A 21988-nucleotide genomic window follows, 5' to 3' on the forward strand; every position below is an offset into this window, starting at 1 on the left:
GGTTACATTCTGTATAGATGTAGGATCTTCATTTGATCACTATTTTGTTGATGAGAATTTCCTTGCACAGCAGGAAATGTAAACTTGTAGTCTATTCAAGGTTTAAAAAGTCTTTTAAAGTTTGTAATTTCCACTTTAAAATGTCATACTTAATTTGCCCTAATGTAAAATGTATCAACTACTACAAAAAATGTCCATTAATTGTAATCAACATAATAATTCACATTTACTGTTGCTGTATTATTTTCCTGCTGGAGAAAACTGGCTCAAATTAAGATACTACATCTGTAGATGCCTTGTCAATAATAAAACTCTTTGATAAGTAAGGACTCTCTAACCATTGATTGATCACGGACGATGCCCTGTAATCTGTTAAGAAATATGATCCAGCCTTAAAGACCTCATTCATCAGAAAGTGAATCTTTCCATCCACAGAATGCTGAGTCAGTCTCTATTGGGCAGTGGTCCATTTTTAATATGGATGTAATGTAGTTGATGTGGAGCTACTTTATTAGCCTGATGGATAGTTATGCGGTTTGGTGATGGGGACGGTAGAGTGAAAACAATAGTAGTTCCATAGAAAAATAATCATGTTTTTGAGTTAGTCTGTAGAAATAGAATCATATTACTATGGGTGGGTCTTTACTGCTGTGTTGTATTCAGTAGTATAGCACACTCTAAGTACAGTTTCATTTCAGATGCATGTAATGTAGAATATAACACAGATATATATATATACAGTATATTTATAAGATAGAGAGATAGTATACAGTATGTATATAAGACAGTATGAGAGAGTTGTGCCACTCAACCTCGGTAGGTGTTTCACCTACAGGGTTCCCCGTCCGACGAGGAAGGGACCAGTCCGCCCGCCGTCGCGCCCGTACTACCCCCGGTCCTACCCCCAGCCTCTGCAGCGCAGCTCCAATCAAGAACCAGGAAATATAGGGTGAGTTCAGATCCCAGGCCATAGATATAAAACAACTGTTCTATATCTATGACCCAGGTGAGAAGAACAGGACTCGACAGGCTGTAGGGCTGAAATCCGATCAATCCCCATCCCATTCGTGCTCCTGACTGAGATCTCTAGGGGAGAGGGGTGAGAGATGGGCTGAGAAGGACCTTAAAGACATTTGTTGTTGGGTCCCCATCCATTCAAAAATGACACAAAAAGCAACTGTAGTCTTACAAGCTACACTGATTTATTTTGTTTCTACATAACGTTGATGCTCTTAAATATATGCTGAGTGTAAAAAAACATTATCAACACCTGCTCTTTCCATGACATAGACTGACCAGCTAAATCCAGGTGAAAGCTATGATCCCTTATTGATGTAAATGGTTAAATCCACTTCAATCCATGTAGATAAAAGGGAGGAGGCAGGTTAAACAAGACAGGTTAAAGAGGGTGAATGGGCAAGACAATATTTATGTGCCTTTGAACGGGGTATGTTAGTAGGGGACAAGCGGACCGGTTTGTGTCAAGAACTGCAACGCTGCTGGGTTTTTGACGCTCAACAATTTCCCATCTGTATCAAGAATGGACCATCACCAAAAGGACATCCAGCCAACTTGACACAACTATGGGAAGCATTGGAGTCAACATGGGCCAGCATCCCTGAGGAATGCTTTCGTCACCTTGTAGAGTCCATGCCCCAATGAATTAAGGCTGTTCTAAGGGCAAAAGGGTGGGGGTGGGTACAACTCATCTGCTAACATCACTTCTCGTGAATTTTTAAGCATTTATGTCATTTAAAAAAAGCACATAAAGCACATCAAGGCTTTATTATTAATGTTAAATGACTGATATTATCTCAGAGAACAAAACGTATAAGATCTCCTAAGCCTGTGTTAACCTCAGACCATATTTTTGCAGTTTATCCCAAAACCCTATTCTTTCCCCACTATTTTTCCCATAGCTGAACGAACCAGAGGTAACTCCTTTCCGTTTTTTAGGAATACAAGCTGGCGAGCTCTATTACCCACATTGTTACAAGAGACAGATTGGACACAGTTTAATGACATGGGAACCCAAGAGATCCAGCTCTGAATCTACTGAATATTAAAGCACAGAATCATAACAGAAGTGACTGCAGTGGAAGTTTCTAAATAAAATGCAGTTATTTACTAATGACACTTTTGGACAAAATAGCAAGGTTTAGGTTAAATTCTGAGGGTTTTATAACTCTCAGCTCTCTCAACTTCCTAGTCTAATGACATTGCAACAGCTTTTTAAACACTGATCAGGCTCATAAGAGTAGTGTCTGACTGCAGTAAAAGTTCCGCAACAAAATGCAGTGCCTTTCAAGATCACGATCACAAATATTACAGGAAAACCAATTTACAAAGTAATGAACCAATATATCCCCCTTTGCACAGCAGAAAAATTATAGAATGGAGGACAGAACACACGCTCTTACACACGCGTGTGCACACACACATACACACAAGAACAAACTTCACCGCCCACACTGCACATCCTACACTAACTAGTTACTGTGCTCTTCAGCACTGACACCTATGAAAGGAAACCTTCTATGAAAAGCATCTAAAATGAGTTGCTCAAATTGATTTTCCTATCCAATTTGCCTGAAGAAAAAAGCATTGTTTTAATTTGAAAAGCTGATTAAAAGAAGCAAACAAGTAGGCCAGAGATAACTGGAGTGTTGAACTAGTTTGAGCTAGTTCCCCGCATAACTTACTTTAAATTAATAAACTGAGTGAGGTAAATGAAAGCTAAAAAAGGTTGCCTTGTGTCTTTATCTGACTTTGGATACCCCTTATATCCCCCATCTCCATCTCTCCTCTCCCATCTGTTCATCTCCCATCTCCACCTCTCCTCTCCTCTCCCATCTCCACCTCTCCTCTCCCATCCCTTCATGTCCCATCTCCTATCTCCACCTCTCCTCTCCTTTCCCATCATCTCCCATCTCCACCTCTCCTCTCCTTTCCCATCATCTCCCATCTCCACCTCTCCTCTCCCATCCCTTCATGTCCCATCTCCTATCTCCACCTCTCCTCTCCCATCCCTTCATGTCCCATCTCCTATCTCCACCTCTCCTCTCCTCTCCCATCCCTTCATCTCCCATCTCCACCTCTCCTCTCCCATCCCTTCATGTCCCATCTCCTATCTCCACCTCTCCTCTCCCATCCCTTCATCTCCCATCTCCATCTCTCCTCTCCCATCCCTTCATGTCCCATCTCCTATCTCCACCTCTCCTCTCCTCTCCTCTCCTCTCCTCTCCTCTCCTCTCCTCTCCTCTCCTCTCCTCTCCTCTCCTCTCCTCTCCTCTCCTCTCCTCTCCCATCCCTTCATCTCCCATCTCCACCTCTCCTCTCCCATCCCTTCATGTCCCATCTCCTATCTCCACCTCTCCTCTCCCATCCCTTCATATCCTATCTCCACCTCTCCTCTCCCATCCCTTCATCTCCCATCTCCAACTCTCCTTTCCCATCTGTTCATCTCCCATCTCCACCTCTCCTCTCCCATTCTTTCATCTCCCATCCCTCATCTCCCATCTTTCATCTCTACCTCACCTCTTCCATCCAACTCCCATCTCCACCTCTCCTCTCCCATTCCTTCATATCCCATCTCCACTCCACCTCTCCTCTCCCATCCCTTCATCTCCCATCTCCAATCCACCTCTCCTCTCCCATCCCTTCATCTCCCATCTCCAATCCACCTCTCCTCTCCCATCCCTTCATCTCCCATCTACACTCCACTCCACCTCTCCTTCGTTCTGTTAATATAAGATGTTGTTTTGACGTAACTTTCCCCATCCCTCTCCCCAAACTACATCCTAATCTACACCCCAGGGACTTCTTGCTCATCTCCCTGATCCCATAGTATAGTCTCAGAGTACAACCACTACAGTCTCTAATGCAGCTTCGACAGTCAGTTCACTCTTATGTGAACCTGAATGGGCTCACAAATCACCATATAGTTTGATCCACAAACACACTAACACACCCCTCGGCATGGCAAAACATGGTCTTGGTGTTTTTCTTTTTTTTGTGAGTTACTGTCGTACTTACATACCGTGGCATGATGAATCCACTTCACCGTACAGTAAATCTCACATAAAAGGTTGCATTCAAAGCACTCTAGCACTGATACAGTAAATACATTGATGGACGAGTGCACTGGCCTGCAATGTATTATTGAGATGCAGGAAGTACAGTATACAGTGTATTCTTCCCGTTAATTTTAAATATACTTTAATTTCAGATGTATCAAATGTATAACAATGCATCCAGTCAAGAAATTGCATTCAATGTGTTTGTCTTGTCATGATTACAGAGAAATATGTAATTATTCCGGGTGATCATGTCAAATAAATTAATCTTACAGTCTTTGTAAGAGACACTGTGACAGCACATGAACTTGTACCGTAGGGAAGTAACACAACTTATACAAAGGAAATAAATAATAGCTTCAGTTGAATTCAACCATCCATATCTAATGTATCCCTCAATGAGTAGTGTGCAATTTCTTATTTTGTTTCATCTTCCATCTATGCCATGAAGAAGCAAATGTTTGTTATATGATGGTAAATATAGAGTGCAGTAAAGGCTTGTCAGTGTTTTAACTTCATCACCTCCCCCATAGATTTGGCAGTGGCACCAGATCAAGCAAATTCAGCGAGATCTATCCATGCATTTACATGTACAAGAAAACTGGAGGCATTTTACTGTACATCTAGTGCTGAAAATATATGTTCAAGGTCTCTTACAAATTAAGTTATTTGAATGACCATTGAGTGCTGGTAAAAATATTCCAAAGGAAAGGGGATAGAGAAAGTTACAGGTATGTGGAAAGATCAGTTGCAGGAAAATATGTAAATTAGATAGATAGATATCAAGTAGATTGCACAGTTTGAGGAGTCTGGTGTTGTCTGAAAAACAGAGGAAGCTCTGAATATGACAGGTTTCATGAAAGTCTGTATCATGAAATTGCATGTTACTAGTTACAACTGAGGATGCTTGAGTTGTCTGACAGCTCACGTTTACTAAAGGTTCTATAAGACCATTATCCTAGAGCTGCAGTTTTATAACGATTCCATAGACCTTTAAATGCCTTCATGAAAATGTTGCTGCCAGTTTGTGTATAATAAAGTTTTTTTTTAAATTATTTATGACAATAAATTACATATATGATAAGGCATTTCTTTGGGGGCCTAGTTATGTCTAGTGATGTTTGATACTGGAGCTCTGAGGCATGCATCAAAATCTCTAAGCAGTATACTTCAAAGCAGTGTGCTGATGCATGTACCACTTTATCAGAAGCATGTGATCAATGACGTCTGAAGCTTAGTTTCATCGAACAACAACCTGATTGGTTTGGAATAGGTTTGGTAGAAGACAAAAAGGCTATGTTGCGCACACGATACGGGGTATGGGACGTCATCTATAATAATTTGGCAGCTCTAAATTCTTTTGACCAGCAGGTGCCACTAATGTACACTGTGTTAATCAATGCCTCGAGTAATGAACCTGTTTTCAAGACCATTGGAAAACCACAATTCTTCATCAAGCTTCGTTCCACCATCACTAATTATACCCTAACACAGTGTTAAGAATCTCCTGGGTTACAGGTCACATCAAGCCTGCAAGTCACATGCTGGCTTACAAAGTGACGTGTAACTCCTATTGGAATCCAGACAGAGTTAGGATATCCAACAAGTGGCATTGTTAATCACCTGCATTCAGACTGACTGCCAGAGTAAGGCAACTTGAATACTGAGACTTTGTCAGTCATTTTAACTGGAACAACCATCTCAGTAATGGGTGCAATACATCCAATAGATTGGATTAGTTTAGAAAACGGTATGTTTTTTATTTTTCTGTAGCATAAAATTAATCAACCAAATAATGCACAAGCAAAATAACAGACATGCTAGGAAATAGTATATATGGTTCTATGTAGAACCCTTCTTGCCTTCCAAAGAATCCTTCTTGTCTTCCAAAGAATCATTCTTGCCTTCCAAAGAATAATCAAATAACCCTTTCTTCCAAAAATAGTTCTTAAGACGTTAACGTTCTAGGTAGAACCATTTGCCTTACAAAGAACCCGTTTTTAACCCTTTTTTTCTGAGTATGTACAGTTGAAGTCGGAAGTTTACGTACACTTTAGCCAAATACATTTAAACTCAGTTTTTCACAATTCCTGACATTTAATCCTAGTAAAAATTCCCTGTCTTAGGTCAGTTAGGATCACCACTTTATTTTAAGAATATGAAATGTCAGAATAATAGTAGAGAGAATTATTTATTTCAGCTTTTATTTCTTTCATCACATTCCCAGTGGGTCAGAAGTTTACATATACTCAATTAGTATTTGGTAGCATTGCCTTTAAATTGTTAACTTGGGTCAAACGTTTCGGTTAGCCTTCCACAAGCTTCCCACAAGAAGTTGGGTGAATTCTGGCCCATTCCTCCTGACAGAGCTGGTGTAATTATAGGGTTGAGGTCAGGGCTTTGTGATGGCCACTCTAATACCTTAACCTTGTTGTCCTTAAGCCATTTTGCCACAACTTTGGAAGTATGCTTGGGGTCATTGTCCATTTGGAAGACCCATTTGCGACCAAGCTTTAACTTCCTGACTGATGTCTTGAGATGTTGCCTCAATATATCCACATAACTTTCTATCCACATAACTTTCCTTCCTCATAATGCCATCTATTTTGTGAAGTGCACCAGTCCCTCCTGCAGCAAAGCACTCCCACAACATGATGCTGCTACCCCTGTGCTTCACGGTTGGGATGGTGTTCTTCGGCTTGCAAGCCACCCCCTTTTTCCTCCAAACATAACGATGGTCATTATGGCCAAACAGTTCTATTTTGTTTCACATTTCTCCAAAAAGTACGATCTTTGTCCCCATGTGCAGTTGCAAACCGTAGTCTGGCTTTTTTATGGCAGTTTTGGAGCAGTGGCTTCTTCCTTGCTGAGCAGCCTTTCAGGTTATGTCGATATAGGACGCATTTTACTGTGGATATAGATACTTTTGTAACCGTTTCCTCCACCATCTTCACAAGGTCCTTTGCTGTTGTTCTGGGATTGATTTGCACTTTTCGCACCAAAGTATGTCCATCTCTAGGAGACAGAATGCGTTTCCTTCCTGAGCGGTATGACGGCTGCGTGGTCCCATGGTGCTTATACTTGTGTACTGTTGCTTGTACAGATGAACGTGGTACCTTCAGGCTTTTGGAAATTGCTCCCAAGGATGAACCAGACTTGTGGAGGTCTACAATTGTTTTTCTGAGGTTTTGGCTAATTTCTTTTGATTTTCCCATGATGTCAAGCAAAGAGGCACTGAGTTTGAAGGAAGGCCTTGAAATACATCCACAGGTGCACCTCCAATTGACTCAAATTATGTCAATTAGCCTATCAGAAGCTTCTAACGCCATGACATTATTTTACGGAATTTTCCAAGCTGTTTAAAGGCACAATCAACTTAGTGTATGTTAACTTCTGACCCACTGGAATTGTGATACAGTGAATTATTAGTGAAATAATCTGTCTGTAAACAATTGTTGGGAAAATTACTTGTGTCATGCACAAAGATGTCCTAACCAACTTGCCAAAACTATAGTTTGTTAACAAGACATTTGTGGAGTAGTTGAAAAACTAGTTTTAATGACTCCAACCTAAGTGCATGTAAACTTCCGACTTCAACTGTATCACTAACAGTGCTGTTTCATAGTAAAAGTCATGCAGTTTCAGTCGAAAAGACTGCCATTTCACCCTCAGGCACAAACTTGTTTGTTCTTGTTTACCATTGAGCTCAGTACAATTAGGGAGCGTTTCCATGGATAAGAGCCCTTGGCTCTGAGGCCAAACAGTGTTATTGAAGGCATAGACAGGGGATCATTAGTGTGTGGGACAGTCTCAGTTTGGCAATTACCTACGTACAAAGTTTAAACACCCTGGCTACTGAGAGGGCTCAGGCTTCTCCTCTGTCTCTCATCACCCTATTGAGTCCCACACTCACTCGCGCGCACACGCGCACACACTCCGCCAGCCAGGCGGAGGCACCGCTCCAAATGTATGAGTCAACATCTCTCTGGCTTTGTCTCAAATGGCTCCCCACTCCCTTTATAGTGCACTATTTTTGACCGGGGCCCATATGCCTCTGGTCAAAAGTAGAAAACTATATAGGAAATAGGGTGACATTTAGTACACACGCTCTGTTAAGTTGGGGCAGAGAAAAGGCCATTGGGGCTGCAGGGACTTTTAACATTGCTAAAAGGATACCCTTTGCAGTGGGTGAATGTGAAAATGAAAGATAGTGGTTTTGTCGTTCTCTAGAGCCAGTGAATTGCTTTCACTGTCGCTTACAACATGATGGCATACATTCTATACTACAAAAGGCATGTAGTACACTCTTTGGAAAAATAAGTGCTATCTAGAGCCTTAAAGGGTTCTTTGGCGGTCCCCATAGGATAACACTTTGAATAATCCTTTTTGGTTGCAGGTTGAACCCTTTTGGTTCCAGGTAGAATCCTTTTGGATTCCATTTAGAATCCTTTCCACAGGGGGTTCTACCTGGAACCAAAAAGGGTTCTCCAAAAAGTGTTTTCCTATGGGGACAGCCAAATAACCCTTTTTGTACCCTTTTTTTTAAGAGTGTACAAACTATAATCGAAATGTGGTCAGTGGGTAAACTAAAGGTTTCTGCTTATGCAGACATTGCATGACAACAACTGTTGGAGTTCATTCTGTTTCAATTGGGTTGAGTTCTCCCACGAGTATATTCTTTACGTGAGCTTAATATTTACCTTTTGCTACAGACAGACGTTTTTCTCTTTTATTTTACCTTGGACTTACTCTAAGTCCCATGGAGATACAGTAACTTTTTTCCAATAGGAGACCTGCCCATGACATTAGGTCAGTAGGTAGAGGGACAAATGGAAACATACCCAGGTTGATGTGGCGTGATTGAGGTGTTCCAATTCAATCACTCTGTTTCCAGCATTGCCCCCAAGGTTGAGTAGGCTAAGCACTGTTGCTTAGGAACACTGCTAGATCATATCATAGTTGTCAGTTTACAAGTGGAGTTTCAGTGGATTTCCTAATGTGTTGTAAAGAGTAACCCTACACACTTAGAAAAAATGTGTTATCTAGAACCTAAAAGGGTTCTTCGGCTGTCTCCATAGCAGAACCCTTTGGTTTCAGATATAACCTTTTTGGATTCAATGTAGAACCCTTTCTACATGGGGTTCTACCTCAAACCCAAAAGGTTTCTACGTGGAACCAAAACAGGTTATCCTATGGGGACAGCCAAAGAACTCTTTTGGAACCTTTTTTTCTAAGAGTGTGCAGACATCCTACTGTCTGACATCCTACTGTCTGCACACATCCTACTGTCTGACATCCTACTGTCTGCACACAACCATGGGTTGATCTTTTAAATGTTCAGTCAAATAAACCTTGTATTTTTTTCAAGGCTTATAACTTGATATCAACAGTAATCTTGCCACCATGTTGTTACAATAGTTATATGATTGGTATTCAAATGCAATTAAAATCTCCCCCCCCCCCTCTGCCTCTCTTTCTCCCTCCCTCCTTCCCTCTTCTCTGTCTCTCTTTCTCCCCCCCTCTCTCTCTCCATTTTCTCCCTCCCTCCTCTCTCCCTTCAGCCTTCGCCTTGTGAGTGGTGTCGCTGTGAACCAAATAACGAGGTGCACTGTGTGGTCTCTGACTGTGCTGTCCCAGAGTGTGTCAACCCAGTCTACGAGCCAGAACAGTGCTGTCCCATCTGTAAAAACGGTAAGGGCACTTACTGTCGTGTGTTTCTGACACACACGCACATACGTGTTACTGAAATACTTTATGTATATCAACCTTACGATTGCATTGCCTGTTGTTGTGTACATGTACCCTGGTAAACCAGACTGACGCTGTGCTCACCATTGTTTCACAAAACAGAATGATGAACATAGCTATTTGTCTGGTTAACCAGGTTAGTGTGTTTGTATATTTCTTGCTGATCTTGTGTTTTTATTGTGAGCACACTGGAGAGTTACATTTCTAAAGTAGTCATTACACATTCTTACACAAATAAACTTGAAACGTAACTGTTTGAACCTCAACCCACACACACACAAACCGACTACAAAAGAATTACACTTTTATCACATCGAAACCAACCAAAAGATTATCTCTTTCTCTACGTCTATATTTTCATGATTCGAGTCTTCAGTCTCTTTAATTGAGGACGTGCATCTTTTATGTTTTACTGTATATTAAATTGTTACTTTGGGGGGTTGCCCGAGCGCTAATGAGGACACTACCAACTGCTTTAATTAAATACAACACACTGAGCAGAATTAACACTGCAAATGTGTATGAGTCTCAGGCCCATGTATTTGTGTAAAACTAGGCCCTCAAAACAAGGCTTAATGAAATATGTATGATATTTAGTGATGTTACGTTTGATACAGGAGCTCCAAGGCATGTGTCGAAATCGCTAAGCAGTGTACTTCGAAGCAGTGTGTCTATGTCTGTATCACTTTATCGGAAGCACATGATCAATGACGTCTGAAGCTTTGTTTTCTCAAACAACCACCTGATTGGTTTGGTATTGGGTTGGTAGGAAACAAAAAGGCTTCACTGCAAACGCGATATGGGGTGTGGGACGTCGTCTATAATAATTTGGCAACTCTAGATTATTTTGACCAGCAGGGGCCACCAATGTACACTGTGTTGATCAAAGCTTCAAGTAATGAACCTATTTCCGATGCAATTGGCTAGGAAACATCAATGCTTCAGGAAGCTCCGTTTCCCCATCACTAATGGTATTGTGTTAAATTATAAAACGTTTTAATTATAACATATTCATTCAAGATCTCACATGGTGAAGACCATATGATGGAAAATGGATGAATGCAACAACATTGTCTCTGTCACTAACAAATACAGTCATGGGTGGTAACTCTACTAAGTCCTGTGTTCATTTAATATGGTTCATGTGTATATATTGGTCCACAGACTCAACATTTTCAGTGTTTAATAGATAAAACATTTTACACTGAAGAATTTGCCTTGTAGCTTAGATTGTCCCATTGATTACAGGGCATCCAGATAGGACATTTTGTTACCCGAGCCAAATAGCCACTATGAGGGTATAGTCTTGCTGGTCAGACGTCATGATTTTGCCGTTGTATAGGCTAACTCTCTCAATGGAAAATGCAAAAGGGACTAAACTGACAGTTGATTAAACTAGCTCCACGTAAACAATGAAGAACAAACTAATGAAGGGCTTCTCACATGCAAGAGACAGGAAAGGACATTTCAGTGCATCCTTAAGGAAAAGGAATTCCACACAAGAGCATCCACTTGGGATATGGCTCATAGCAGTATATATAAGGAATAAAGAATAAATAAATGTCCCAATTTAGACTTCAATCAAATTCCTATGTTGACTAAAATGACTGTATCTTCGTTTGTAGCGCAGTTTGTTCTATATAGGCTAAGCTCTCTGAAAGAGGGTACTGGAGCTGTAAGGTGTACAAGGAAGATGCTTGTACACACAGACCGACACTCCCGCAGGCGCGCGCGCACACACACATTGGGCCTGCAGCTGGAGGAAGCACTAATCCACACAGACAGGATACAGTGACACCCTCGTGGTGGTGGCATTTCAGGGAGCCTGCCTGCCATCTCCAGCCCCATAGGGAACCAAAGCCAGCTCTGGCAAGATTCATCTCTGTTGTAGAGAGAGAGAGAGAGAGAGAGAGAGAGAGAGAGAGAGAGAGAGAGAGAGAGAGAGAGAGAGAGTGTGTGTGTGTGTGTGTGTGTGTGTGTGTGTGTGTGTGTGTGTGTGTGTGTGTGTGTGTGTGTGTGTGTGTGTGTGTGTGTGTGTGTGTGTGTGTGTGTGTGTGTGTGTGTGTGTGTGCACGCGTGTGTGCGTTTTGATTTTGTGTGTGCATGTGTGCGCACCCACATGCGTGCATGCATTGTGTGTGTGCAGGAGGAGTGTTTACTGTAATGCTCATTCCTAGTGTATGTCTGTGGGAGGATAGAGGATAGATTCACTCCTGTAGTCTGTTCCAACCTGCAGGAGATATGCTTTTTCACTTCACCTGCTTTTGAAATGATGGGCAGAGCTTCATGCCTGGAAGCATTGAGCAGATAGGATGCATCCCAAATGACACCCTATTCCCTGGTGGATTACTTTTGACGACACTGTAAACGTTTCCTGTGAAATTTACAGTAATTTACTGAAAGCAATTGGCCAGTAAGTTACTGTAATTTATTTTACAGTACAGGTAATGTAATCCATGTTATGTTAATCAATTTTATAGTACCAAATTTACAGTATATTATTAGAATTACCCATGCGGCGTCATTTTATCCCTGCGTCCTTTGCAAGTTTTCATTTACACATTTACACTTAGATTTTGGTCATTTAGCTGGCGCTCTTGTCTTTAGGGACTTACAGTCAGTGCATTAAACCCGCAAAACCCAGTCTCAACATCAACAGTGAAGAGGCAACTCCGGGATGCTGGCCTTCTAGGCAGAGTTGCAAAGAAAAAGCCATATCTCAGACTGGCCAATAAAAAGAAAAGATTAAGATGGGCAAAAGAACACAGACACTGGAGAGAGATATTGCTTTTTCTTTGCAACTCTGACTAGAAGGCCAGCATCCCGGAGTTGCCTCTTCACTGTTGACGATGAGACTGGTTTTTGTGGGTACTATTTAATGAAGCTGCCAGTTGAGGACTTGTGAGGCGTCTGTTTCTCAAACTAGACACTCTAATGTACTTGTCCTCTTGCTCAGTTGTGCACCGGGGCCTCCCACTCCTCTTTCTATTCTGGTTAGAGCCAGTTTGCGCTGTTCTGTGAAGGGAGTAGTACACAGCGTTGTATGAGATCTTCAGTTTCTTGGCAATTTCTCGCATGGAATAGCTTTCATTTTCAGAACAAGAAAAGATGGACAAGTTTCAGAAGGAAATTCTTTGTTTCTGGCCATTTTGAGCCTGTAATCAAACCCACAAATGCCAATGCTCCAGATACTCAACTAGTCTAAAGAAGGCCAGTTTTATTGCTTCTTTAATCAGCACCACAGTTTTCAGCTGTGCTAACATAATTTCAAAAGGTTTTTCTAATGATCAATGAGCCTTTTAAAATGATAAACTTAAAACGTGCCATTGGACCACAGGAGTGATGGTTGCTGATAAATGGGCCTCTGTATGCCTATGTAGATATTCCATAAAAAAAATCTGTCTTTTCCAGCTACAATAGTCATTTACAACATTAACAATATCTACACTGTATTTCTGATAAATTTTACGTTATTTTAATGAGCAAAAAAAATTCATTTTTTCATTTTTTTTTTGAATGGTAGTGTTGCTCTGACCATATCTGGATAGTGCCAATACAATACTGAGATATTCAAGGTAACTTGATGCCAGAGAAATTAAACACAGTAAAATACAGTAAAAGTGACTATTAAACTGTAAGAAAATTATTTATACAGTATTTTACTGTAATTACAAGGGATTAGACCAAGCAGGTTGGCTGTATGTATTTACATATTACAGCATAAATGTAAATACTAGGTGTTTTATATCAGTTGCACTTTAGGCCTTAACAAAGGCTTCTAAACTGACAGTGATTACAAGGTGAAACATATCAAAAGCACATGGCTAGTCACTCAACCATTAAAGGTTTCATTTAAATGGTTATTCCAAAATTCAATACATGCTAGAATTTCCAAATAAAGTTTGTTAAATTCCCAAAATAATAAACAATTCAAACAATAAATAATCAATCCATCTTACATTAATCAAAATCAAACAATTACCCCCCCCCCCCCCCAAATTGCATCTGTTCTAATAACATGTAACAATCATCAGTCCATCAGGCACCCGGCCCACAAGGGGTCATTCAAGCACAATGAGCCAAGTAAAGCCCCACCAGCTAAACCCTCCCTTAACCCAGACGGTGCTGGGCCAATTGTGAACCATTCAATATCTCTCATGGCCAAGGCCGACCATGTCACAGCCCAGGAATGTACCCGGGGTGATTTAGCCATAGACTGTTGCACCATTGGAGTAGCTTATATTACCGTATTCTGTGGAGGTACAGCATTCCTACTTACGGGTGCAACAAATATAGTCTCTTACACGCCATACCTTAAAATATGTTAATGAGTCAGAGACTCTTTCCCCGCCCACACCATTTTCCCAAAATGCACCATAATTAATACAGTAAACACATTTATGTAATTTTACTCTGCATTTCACAGTGTTTTACTGTTGAAATTACGGTGTACTGTAAAATAAATGTACAGTATTTTACTGTGCATCCTACGGTAATTTACTATATTCAGTTTACACAGTATCCTACTGTTGATTAATACAGTAAATTACTAATAAAATGACAAAAATGGCTAACATTGCAGGGCCCATCGGGTGACATATGGAACACTCACATAGCATCAGCAGACACACATACTTTGACTAAAGTACTCTGACTTGTAGAAGGCTTCATCAGGCTTTCTTCAAGGTTTCCTGAGGCAAATTAAGCTGAGGATCCCTAAGGACTATGCAAATGTAGCTATGTTTTGCCTTGAACAACCTAGCTCTATCCTAAAGGGATATAAATTAACTCATGAATTTGATTTAAATATGAATTTACTTTATGTAAGATACATTTAAATTATTCACAAGTAAATGTAGCTTACATAAAGTTCTTTTACAGTTTTGCAGGGAAAATACACATGGGAACTAGTCTTTTCAGCGTCTATCTATTCCTTTTCATCTGACCTGTCAGTCACTGTATTCCTGATAGACAGTCATGTGACAACACAGAGACACAGGTAACATGTATCCCTGTTGACAGTACTAACAGACAAGCACTGGCTTTGAATGGAGCAATGTCCCAAGGTCTCAGAGCCTTGTCTGTTCCATCTTCTGCAGTGACAGGCAGTAGTGACAGGCAGTGGTGACAGGCAGTGGTGACAGGCAGTGGTAACAGGCAGTGGTGACAGGCAGTAGTGACAGGCAGTGGTGACAGGCAGTAGTGACAGGCAGTGGTGACAGGCAGTGGATACTGTGTCCTTGCATGTGACTGCATCCCAAATGGCACCGTATTCTCTTTACAGTGCCATTATCGGGAGCCCCATAGGGCGGCGCACAATTGGCCCAGCGTAGTCCGGGTTACGGGGCGGTTTGGCCAGGGAGTTCTTTACTCGGCTCATTGCGCACTAGCGAATCCTTGTGGCAGTTGAATGGTGTTTCCTCCGACACATTGGAGTGGCTGGCGTCTGGGTTAAGTGGGCGGGTGTTAAGAAGTGCGGTTTGGCGGGTCATGTTTCGGAGGCATGACTCGACCTTCGCCTCCCGAGCCCGTTGGGGAGTTGCAGCGATGAGACAAGATCGAAATTGGGGAGAAAAGGTACTGCACTGCAAAGGGAATAGGGTGCGATTTGGGACTCATTTTGTGCTTTTCTCCTGATGTGACTCAGAAGTGTCATTTCCCATCGTAAACACCCACACTTGGCAGGGCTGCTTGATGCCCACTTCTCTTATCAACCTCTGCCCAGTTTGTCTATGACTTGTGCCAGCTGTACTGAAGTGTACTGGATCAATGAGAATTAGGACTTGGCATCAGGCCGCTCACGATGTCTCCATTGAGGTATAGGTTGATTGATGGGCTTTTATCATATCTTAGTAGACTACGAGAGGAGAATCAACCCGGGCACGGAAGAGAGGGGTATGGGTAGCCTAAGGTGCCGGAAGGAGGTAGTGCTAGGCTAGATAGTGTTTGATGTATTATACAGTATATTTGATGCCATTAGATCTGTTTGGTCCAGCAGACACGGGTTCTGGTTTGGTTCAGAGCAGTCTTGCACTGCTACACTTCCAAGTCTAGTGTGTTCACTCAGCTATTACGCAAGAAATCCGGAAACCGAAGTTTGTTCCAGAGCAGCTGAAGGGTGTTTCCAAATGCCTGGGTGTCTGTTAAAACACTAAACTCCTGGATGGAGTGAGTAGTATACCTTGAGGAAGAGGAGTAAGAGACAGTACTGCAGATCATTGAGGACTGCTTACAGTAGGCCTTGAGACAAGCTATTTTAATGCAATCAAAATCAGAAAGAGAAACTGATAGTGATTGCATATTTTAGATTCTGCTGGGTTATATTCCCCATGTGGGGATGTGGGCAGTGTCTTATTATTATGAGGTGTAGCTAGTGGTCTATTATTACTATAGTTAGAGATGTTTTTACATATGATTATTGCTGACATGATATTCCCCTATGTAGGTTAAACAGACAAGGGTGAGTTAAATGTGCGTCTGAAATGGCACCCTATTCCCTATATACACTGCTCAAAAAAATAAAGGGAACACTAAAATAACACATCCTAGATCTGAATGAATGAAATATTCTTATTAAATACTTTTTTCTTTACATAGTTGAATGTGCTGACAACAAAATCACACAACAATTATCAATGGAAATCAAATTTATCAACCCATGGAGGTCTGGATTTGGAGTCACACTCAAAATTAAAGTGGAAAACCACACTACAGGCTGATCCAACTTTGATGTAATGTCCTTAAAACAAGTCAAAATGAGGCTCAGTAGTGTGTGTGGCCTCCACGTGCCTGTATGACCTCCCTACAACGCCTGGGCATGCTCCTGATGAGGTGGCGGATGGTCTCCTGAGGGATCTCCTCCCAGACCTGGACTAAAGCATCCACCAACTCCTGGACAGTCTGTGGTGCAACGTGGCGTTGGTGGATGGAGCGAGACATGATGTCCCAGATGTGCTCAATTGGATTCAGGTCTGGGGAACGGGCGGGCCAGTCCATAGTATCAATGCCTTCCTCTTGCAGGAACTGCTGACACACTCCAGCCACATGAGGTCTAGCATTGTCTTGCATTAGGAGGAACCCAGGGCCAACCGCACCAGCATATGGTCTCACAAGGGGTCTGAGGATCTCATCTCGGTACCTAATGGCAGTCAGGCTACCTCTGGCGAGCACATGGAGGGCTGTGCGGCCCCCAAAAGAAATGCCACCCCACACCATGACTGACCCACCGCCAAACCGGTCATGCTGGAGGATGCTGCAGGCAGCAGAACGTTCTCCACGGCGTCTCCAGACTCTGTCACGTGCGTGTGAACCTGCTTTCATCTGTGAAGAGCACAGGTCGCCAGTGGCGAATTTGCCAATCTTGGTGTTCTCTGGCAAATGCCAAACGTCCCGCACGGTGTTGGGCTGTAAGCACAACCCCCACCTGTGGACGTCGGGCCCTCATACCACCCTCATGGAGTCTGTTTCTGACCGTTTGAGCTGACACATGCACATTTGTGACCTGCTGGAGGTCATTTTGCAGGGCTCTGGCAGTGCTCCTCCTTGCACAAAGGCGGAGGTAGCGGTCCTGCTGCTGGGTTGTTGCCCTCCTACGGCCACCTCCACGTCTCCTGATGTACTGGCCTGTCTCCTGGTAGCGCCTCCATGCTCTGGACACTACGCTGACAGACACAGCAAACCTTCTTGCCACAGCTCGCATTGATGTGCCATCCTGGATGAGCTGCACTACCTGAGCCACTTGTGTGGGTTGTAGACTCCGTCTCATGCTACCACTAGAGTGAGAGCACCGCCAGCATTCAAAAGTGACCAAAACATCAGCCAGGAAGCATAGGAACTGAGAAGTGGTCTGTGGTCACCACCTGCAGAACCACTCCTTTATTGGGGGTGTCTTGCTAATTGCCTATAATTTCCACCTTTTGTCTATTCCATTTGCACAACAGCATGTAAAATTTATTGTCAATCAGTGTTGCTTCCTAAATGGACAGTTTGATTTCACAGAAGTGTGATTGACTTGGAGTTACATTGTGTTGTTTAAGTGTTCCCTTTATTTTTTTGAGCAGTGTAGTTTTGACTACAATCCAAAAGAAAATATGTACTTTTACTCCCATACATTTTCCCTGACACCAAAAATACTCGTTACACTTCGAATGCTCAGGTAGGACAGAATTATGGTCCAATTCAAGCATCTATTAATATACCGCTGTAATGAATACTCAGGGAGAAAAAGGTGTAGATTCATGTGCAGAGCACGGCAGGTGTATATTTTGCCTTCTTAGAAGGCAGGAATTCTGGTCACAGGCAGGCAATGGTCATACACAGGTAGGCAAACAGGCAGGTGAATCAAAACTAGGACTGAAGGCTATAATTGGTTCTCACAAACGAGCTAGGTAAAGGCTTAGTAGAGTCAAAATGAACAATACCTCACAAAGACACAAACAGAATGAACTGAACTAAATAAGGAGCTGATGAGACCAGGTGAGTAACTAACACAGGAGAAATCAATGAACAAAAATGAAAGACAGAGCTACTTTCAAGAACACAAAGAAACAGAACACAAGGTTGACTAAGAAAATAAATACAGAACCTTACAACCGTGTTGTCATCCCTAATGCCTCTGATCTGAAGCACTTACTAAACGCAAGTACTGTGTTTGTAAATGATGTCTTAGTGTTGGAATGGGCCCCTGTCAGTCCGTAAATAAAATAAACACAAGAAAATCATGCCGTCTTGTTTTCTTAATATAAATCATATGTTATTTGTCACATGCTTCATAAACAACAGGTGTAGACTAACAGTGAAATGATTACTTACAGGCCCTTCCCAACAATCCAGAGAGGAACATTTTTAGAAAATGTAAAAATAACCAAGCAGTGATGCAGCCAGTCAAGATGCTCTCAATGGTGCAGCTGAAGAATCTTTTGAGGATCTGAGGGCCCATGCCAAATCTTTTCAGCCTCCTGAGGGGGAAGAGGCGTTGTCGTGCCCTTTTCACGACGTGCTGATGTGTGAACCATGAGTTCCTTAGTGATGTGGACACAGAGGAACTTGAAGCTCTCGACCTATTCCACAACAGCCCCGTCGATGTGAATGGGAACGTGCTCGGCCCGCGTTTCCTGTAATCCACAATCAGCTCCTTTGTCTTACTGACGTTGAGGGAGGGGTTGTTGTCTTGGTACCACACTGGTCTCTGACCTGGCAGGTGTCAAACTCATTCCACGGAGGGCCACAGGTGTCAAACTCGTTCCACGGAGGGCCAAGTGTCTGCGGGTTTTGGTACATAATTGATTAATTAAGGTCACTAATTAGTAAGGAACTCGCCTCAGCTGGTTGTCTAGGGGTTAATTGAAAGAGAAAACATGCAGACACTAGGCCCTCCGTGGAATGAGTTTGACACCCCTGCTGTAGGCTGTCTAATCATCGTCAGTGATCAGTCCTACCACCGTTGTGTCATTAGCAAACTCAATGATCTTGTTGGAGTCGTGCATGGCCGCGCAGTCGTGGGTGAACAGGGAGTACAAGAGGGGACTAAGCACGCACCACTAAGGGGCCCCTACTGTATGTTGAGGGTCAGCATGGAAGATGTGTTGTTGCCTACTCTCATCACCTGGGGACGGACCGTCACCAAGTACAGGATCCAGTTACAGAGGGAGGTGTTTAATCCCAGGGTCCTTAGTTTAGTGATGAGCTTGGAGGGCACAATGGTGTTGAACGCTGAGCTGTAGTCAATGAACAGCATTCTCACATAGGTGTTCATTTTGTCCAGGTGGGAAAGGGCAGAGTAGAATGCAATAGAGATTGCGTCATCTGTGAATATTTTGGCGTGGTATGCAAATTAGAGTGGGTCCAGGGTGTCTGATGATGGTGAGCCATGATCAACCTTTCAAAGCATTTCATGGCTACAGATATTAGTGCTACGAGGCGGTAGTCAGTTTGACAGGTTACCTTGGCATTCGTAGGCACAGGGACTATGGTGGTCTGCTTGAAACATTTAGGTATTACAGACTGGGTCAGGGAGAGGTTAAAATGTCAGTGAAGACACTTACCAGCTGGTCAATGTATGCTCTCAGTACGCTTTATGGTAATCCGCCTTGTGAATGTTAACCTATTTAAAAGGTCTTACTCACATCAGCTATGGAGAGCGTGATCACACAGTCGTCCAGAACAGCTGATGCTCTCATGCATAGTTCAATGTTGCTAGACTCGAAGAGCGCATAGAAGGTATTTATCTTGTTTGGTAGGCTTGCGTCACTGGAAAGCTCGTGGCTGGTTTTCCCTTTGTAACTTGTGATAGTTTGCAAACCCTGCCACATCCTACAAGCGTCAGAGCCGGTGTAGTAGGATTCAATATTGATCCTGTATTGATGCTTTGCCTGTTTGATGTAGAGCATTTACTTTGACTTTTTACTGAGGTATAATTTAGGCCCTGCAATAGACTTGTGTCCTGTCCAGGCGGTGTACTTGTACAGCAAGCTACCTCGCGCTTCAGAAACAGGAGATAGGCTCCTGCCCTATGGGCCATTCCAGTTCAGACAAGGCTAGCTACATACTTTACATTACTTTTGAATCAAGATCATATGCAGCCAGGGAGCAGGGACACAATCTGGACATGATTATCTTTTCCAAAGAAATTAAATAGGCTGCTAGGCTTTCCTAATCTCAGCACCCAGATCTAAATCTCACGTGCATGCTGGGAAACATTAATTGTTAAGTCTTGTAGGAAGATAATGTAATACATTATAACATTATTCAAAGCGACTTACTGTCCTGTGTGCATTTTACGTATGGGTGGTCATGGGAATCGAACCCACTAACTTGCCCGTTGCTAGCGCAATGATCGACCAAATAAACTTTCCACAGAGGCTGAGGAGGCCTTTCCATGCAGACTAGGAATCTAGGAGTGACTTTCTCTCTCTCTCTCAGCCCTGTGTTGGTGTGCATTTGTTTTTGTGTGTGCGGGAGTACATGTGTACATGTGTGCATTTGCATGTGTGTTTGTACTCCAGCCCTCTCTGTGCTGTCAAGCCCTCTCCTTCCTCTTCTCTCCTCTCTGCTTGCGGCGCATTGAAATGCAAAGCGTTCTATGTCGAGGGAGAGCCAGGCTAAGAAAAGCGCTTTAATGTTGCAAAAACAAGCCCATCTGTGCATGCCCGTGAAAGGATCTGTGTGTCTGTTCTGACTTCGAAACTCCCCAAGCAGGCATCACTCTGCCATCCTCTTCTTACAGAACCTCCCGAGAAAACAACCACCACACTCATTTCTCCTTCTCTCCCCTCCCTCCTTCCCTCTCTGTCTCTCTTCCTTCTGTCGCTCTCTTTCTTTCTCTCTATCTCTATTCACTCTCTTCCTCTGCTCCCATGAGGCAGGTCCAAATTGCTTTGCCGGAACGACGATCATCCCAGCCGGTATTGAAGTGAAGGTGGATGACTGCACCATTTGCCGCTGTCACAATGGGGACTGGTGGAAGCCAGCACAGTGCCTGCGCCGGGAGTGCCTCAACGGCCAGACGTTGTCATAGAAACCCCGGCGGGGACGGTGTCGGTGATGTGCAGCCAGGGAGCGGTCCTGCCTGCTGCAAAGGCAAACAAACAAACAAACGCTCATCTTGTATGATTGATATGATGGACAGGAGAGGAGCACAATTCCTTGGCAACATTGACTAGGAGACTGCATAACAAGCTGAAATGAAAAGCTCTTGTACACAGTACCTACACACCACCACTACCACAACTTTAACCACAGAGGAGCGGAGAGAGCAGGAGGAACTTTTCTTGAGACTGTTTTTTTTGTCTTCTGTTTTGACTGTCTGACTATTTATATTTTCTGATAACTACTTATTGCTTATGCTGCTTATAAACATAATGTTTATATATTTCATGAAGTCATTTCCACCTAACCATTAGCACTGTTAAACACGGTCAGATGTGTTCTGTCATCTGCTTGCTGTAGCTCTCTCACTCTGAGATGTCTTCACCACACCGCTTCGCTTCGGGAATTACAATGGTCACAAAACATATCACTCATAGCTGTTGGCTTCCCACTAAATGTGCAATCCTTCTATGAGTCAATAGCAAGAGTTCACTCCTGGTGTTGGGGTCAATGCAATTAATTATTTACATAAAATGTCAGCATTCTGATGTGCTGTTAGTTACACTCATCTGGGCTGA

General features: G+C 42.7%; 1 protein-coding gene across 1 annotated transcript in view; it reads left to right on the forward strand.

The window, feature by feature from the left end:
- LOC120063928 (von Willebrand factor C domain-containing protein 2-like) overlaps positions 1-21339 on the forward strand; it is a 33624-nt gene extending 12285 nt beyond the window's left edge. Inside the window, exons 2-3 of the mRNA XM_039014238.1 lie at positions 9638-9767; positions 21188-21339. Of these exons, the coding sequence (XP_038870166.1) occupies positions 9638-9767; positions 21188-21339 (282 nt within the window). The remainder of the gene's footprint in view (positions 1-9637; positions 9768-21187) is intronic.
- Positions 21340-21988: the final 649 nt, after the last annotated feature.

Source organism: Salvelinus namaycush, chromosome 19 (assembly GCF_016432855.1).
Source record: "Salvelinus namaycush isolate Seneca chromosome 19, SaNama_1.0, whole genome shotgun sequence".
Taxonomy (NCBI): Eukaryota; Metazoa; Chordata; class Actinopteri; order Salmoniformes; family Salmonidae; genus Salvelinus; species Salvelinus namaycush.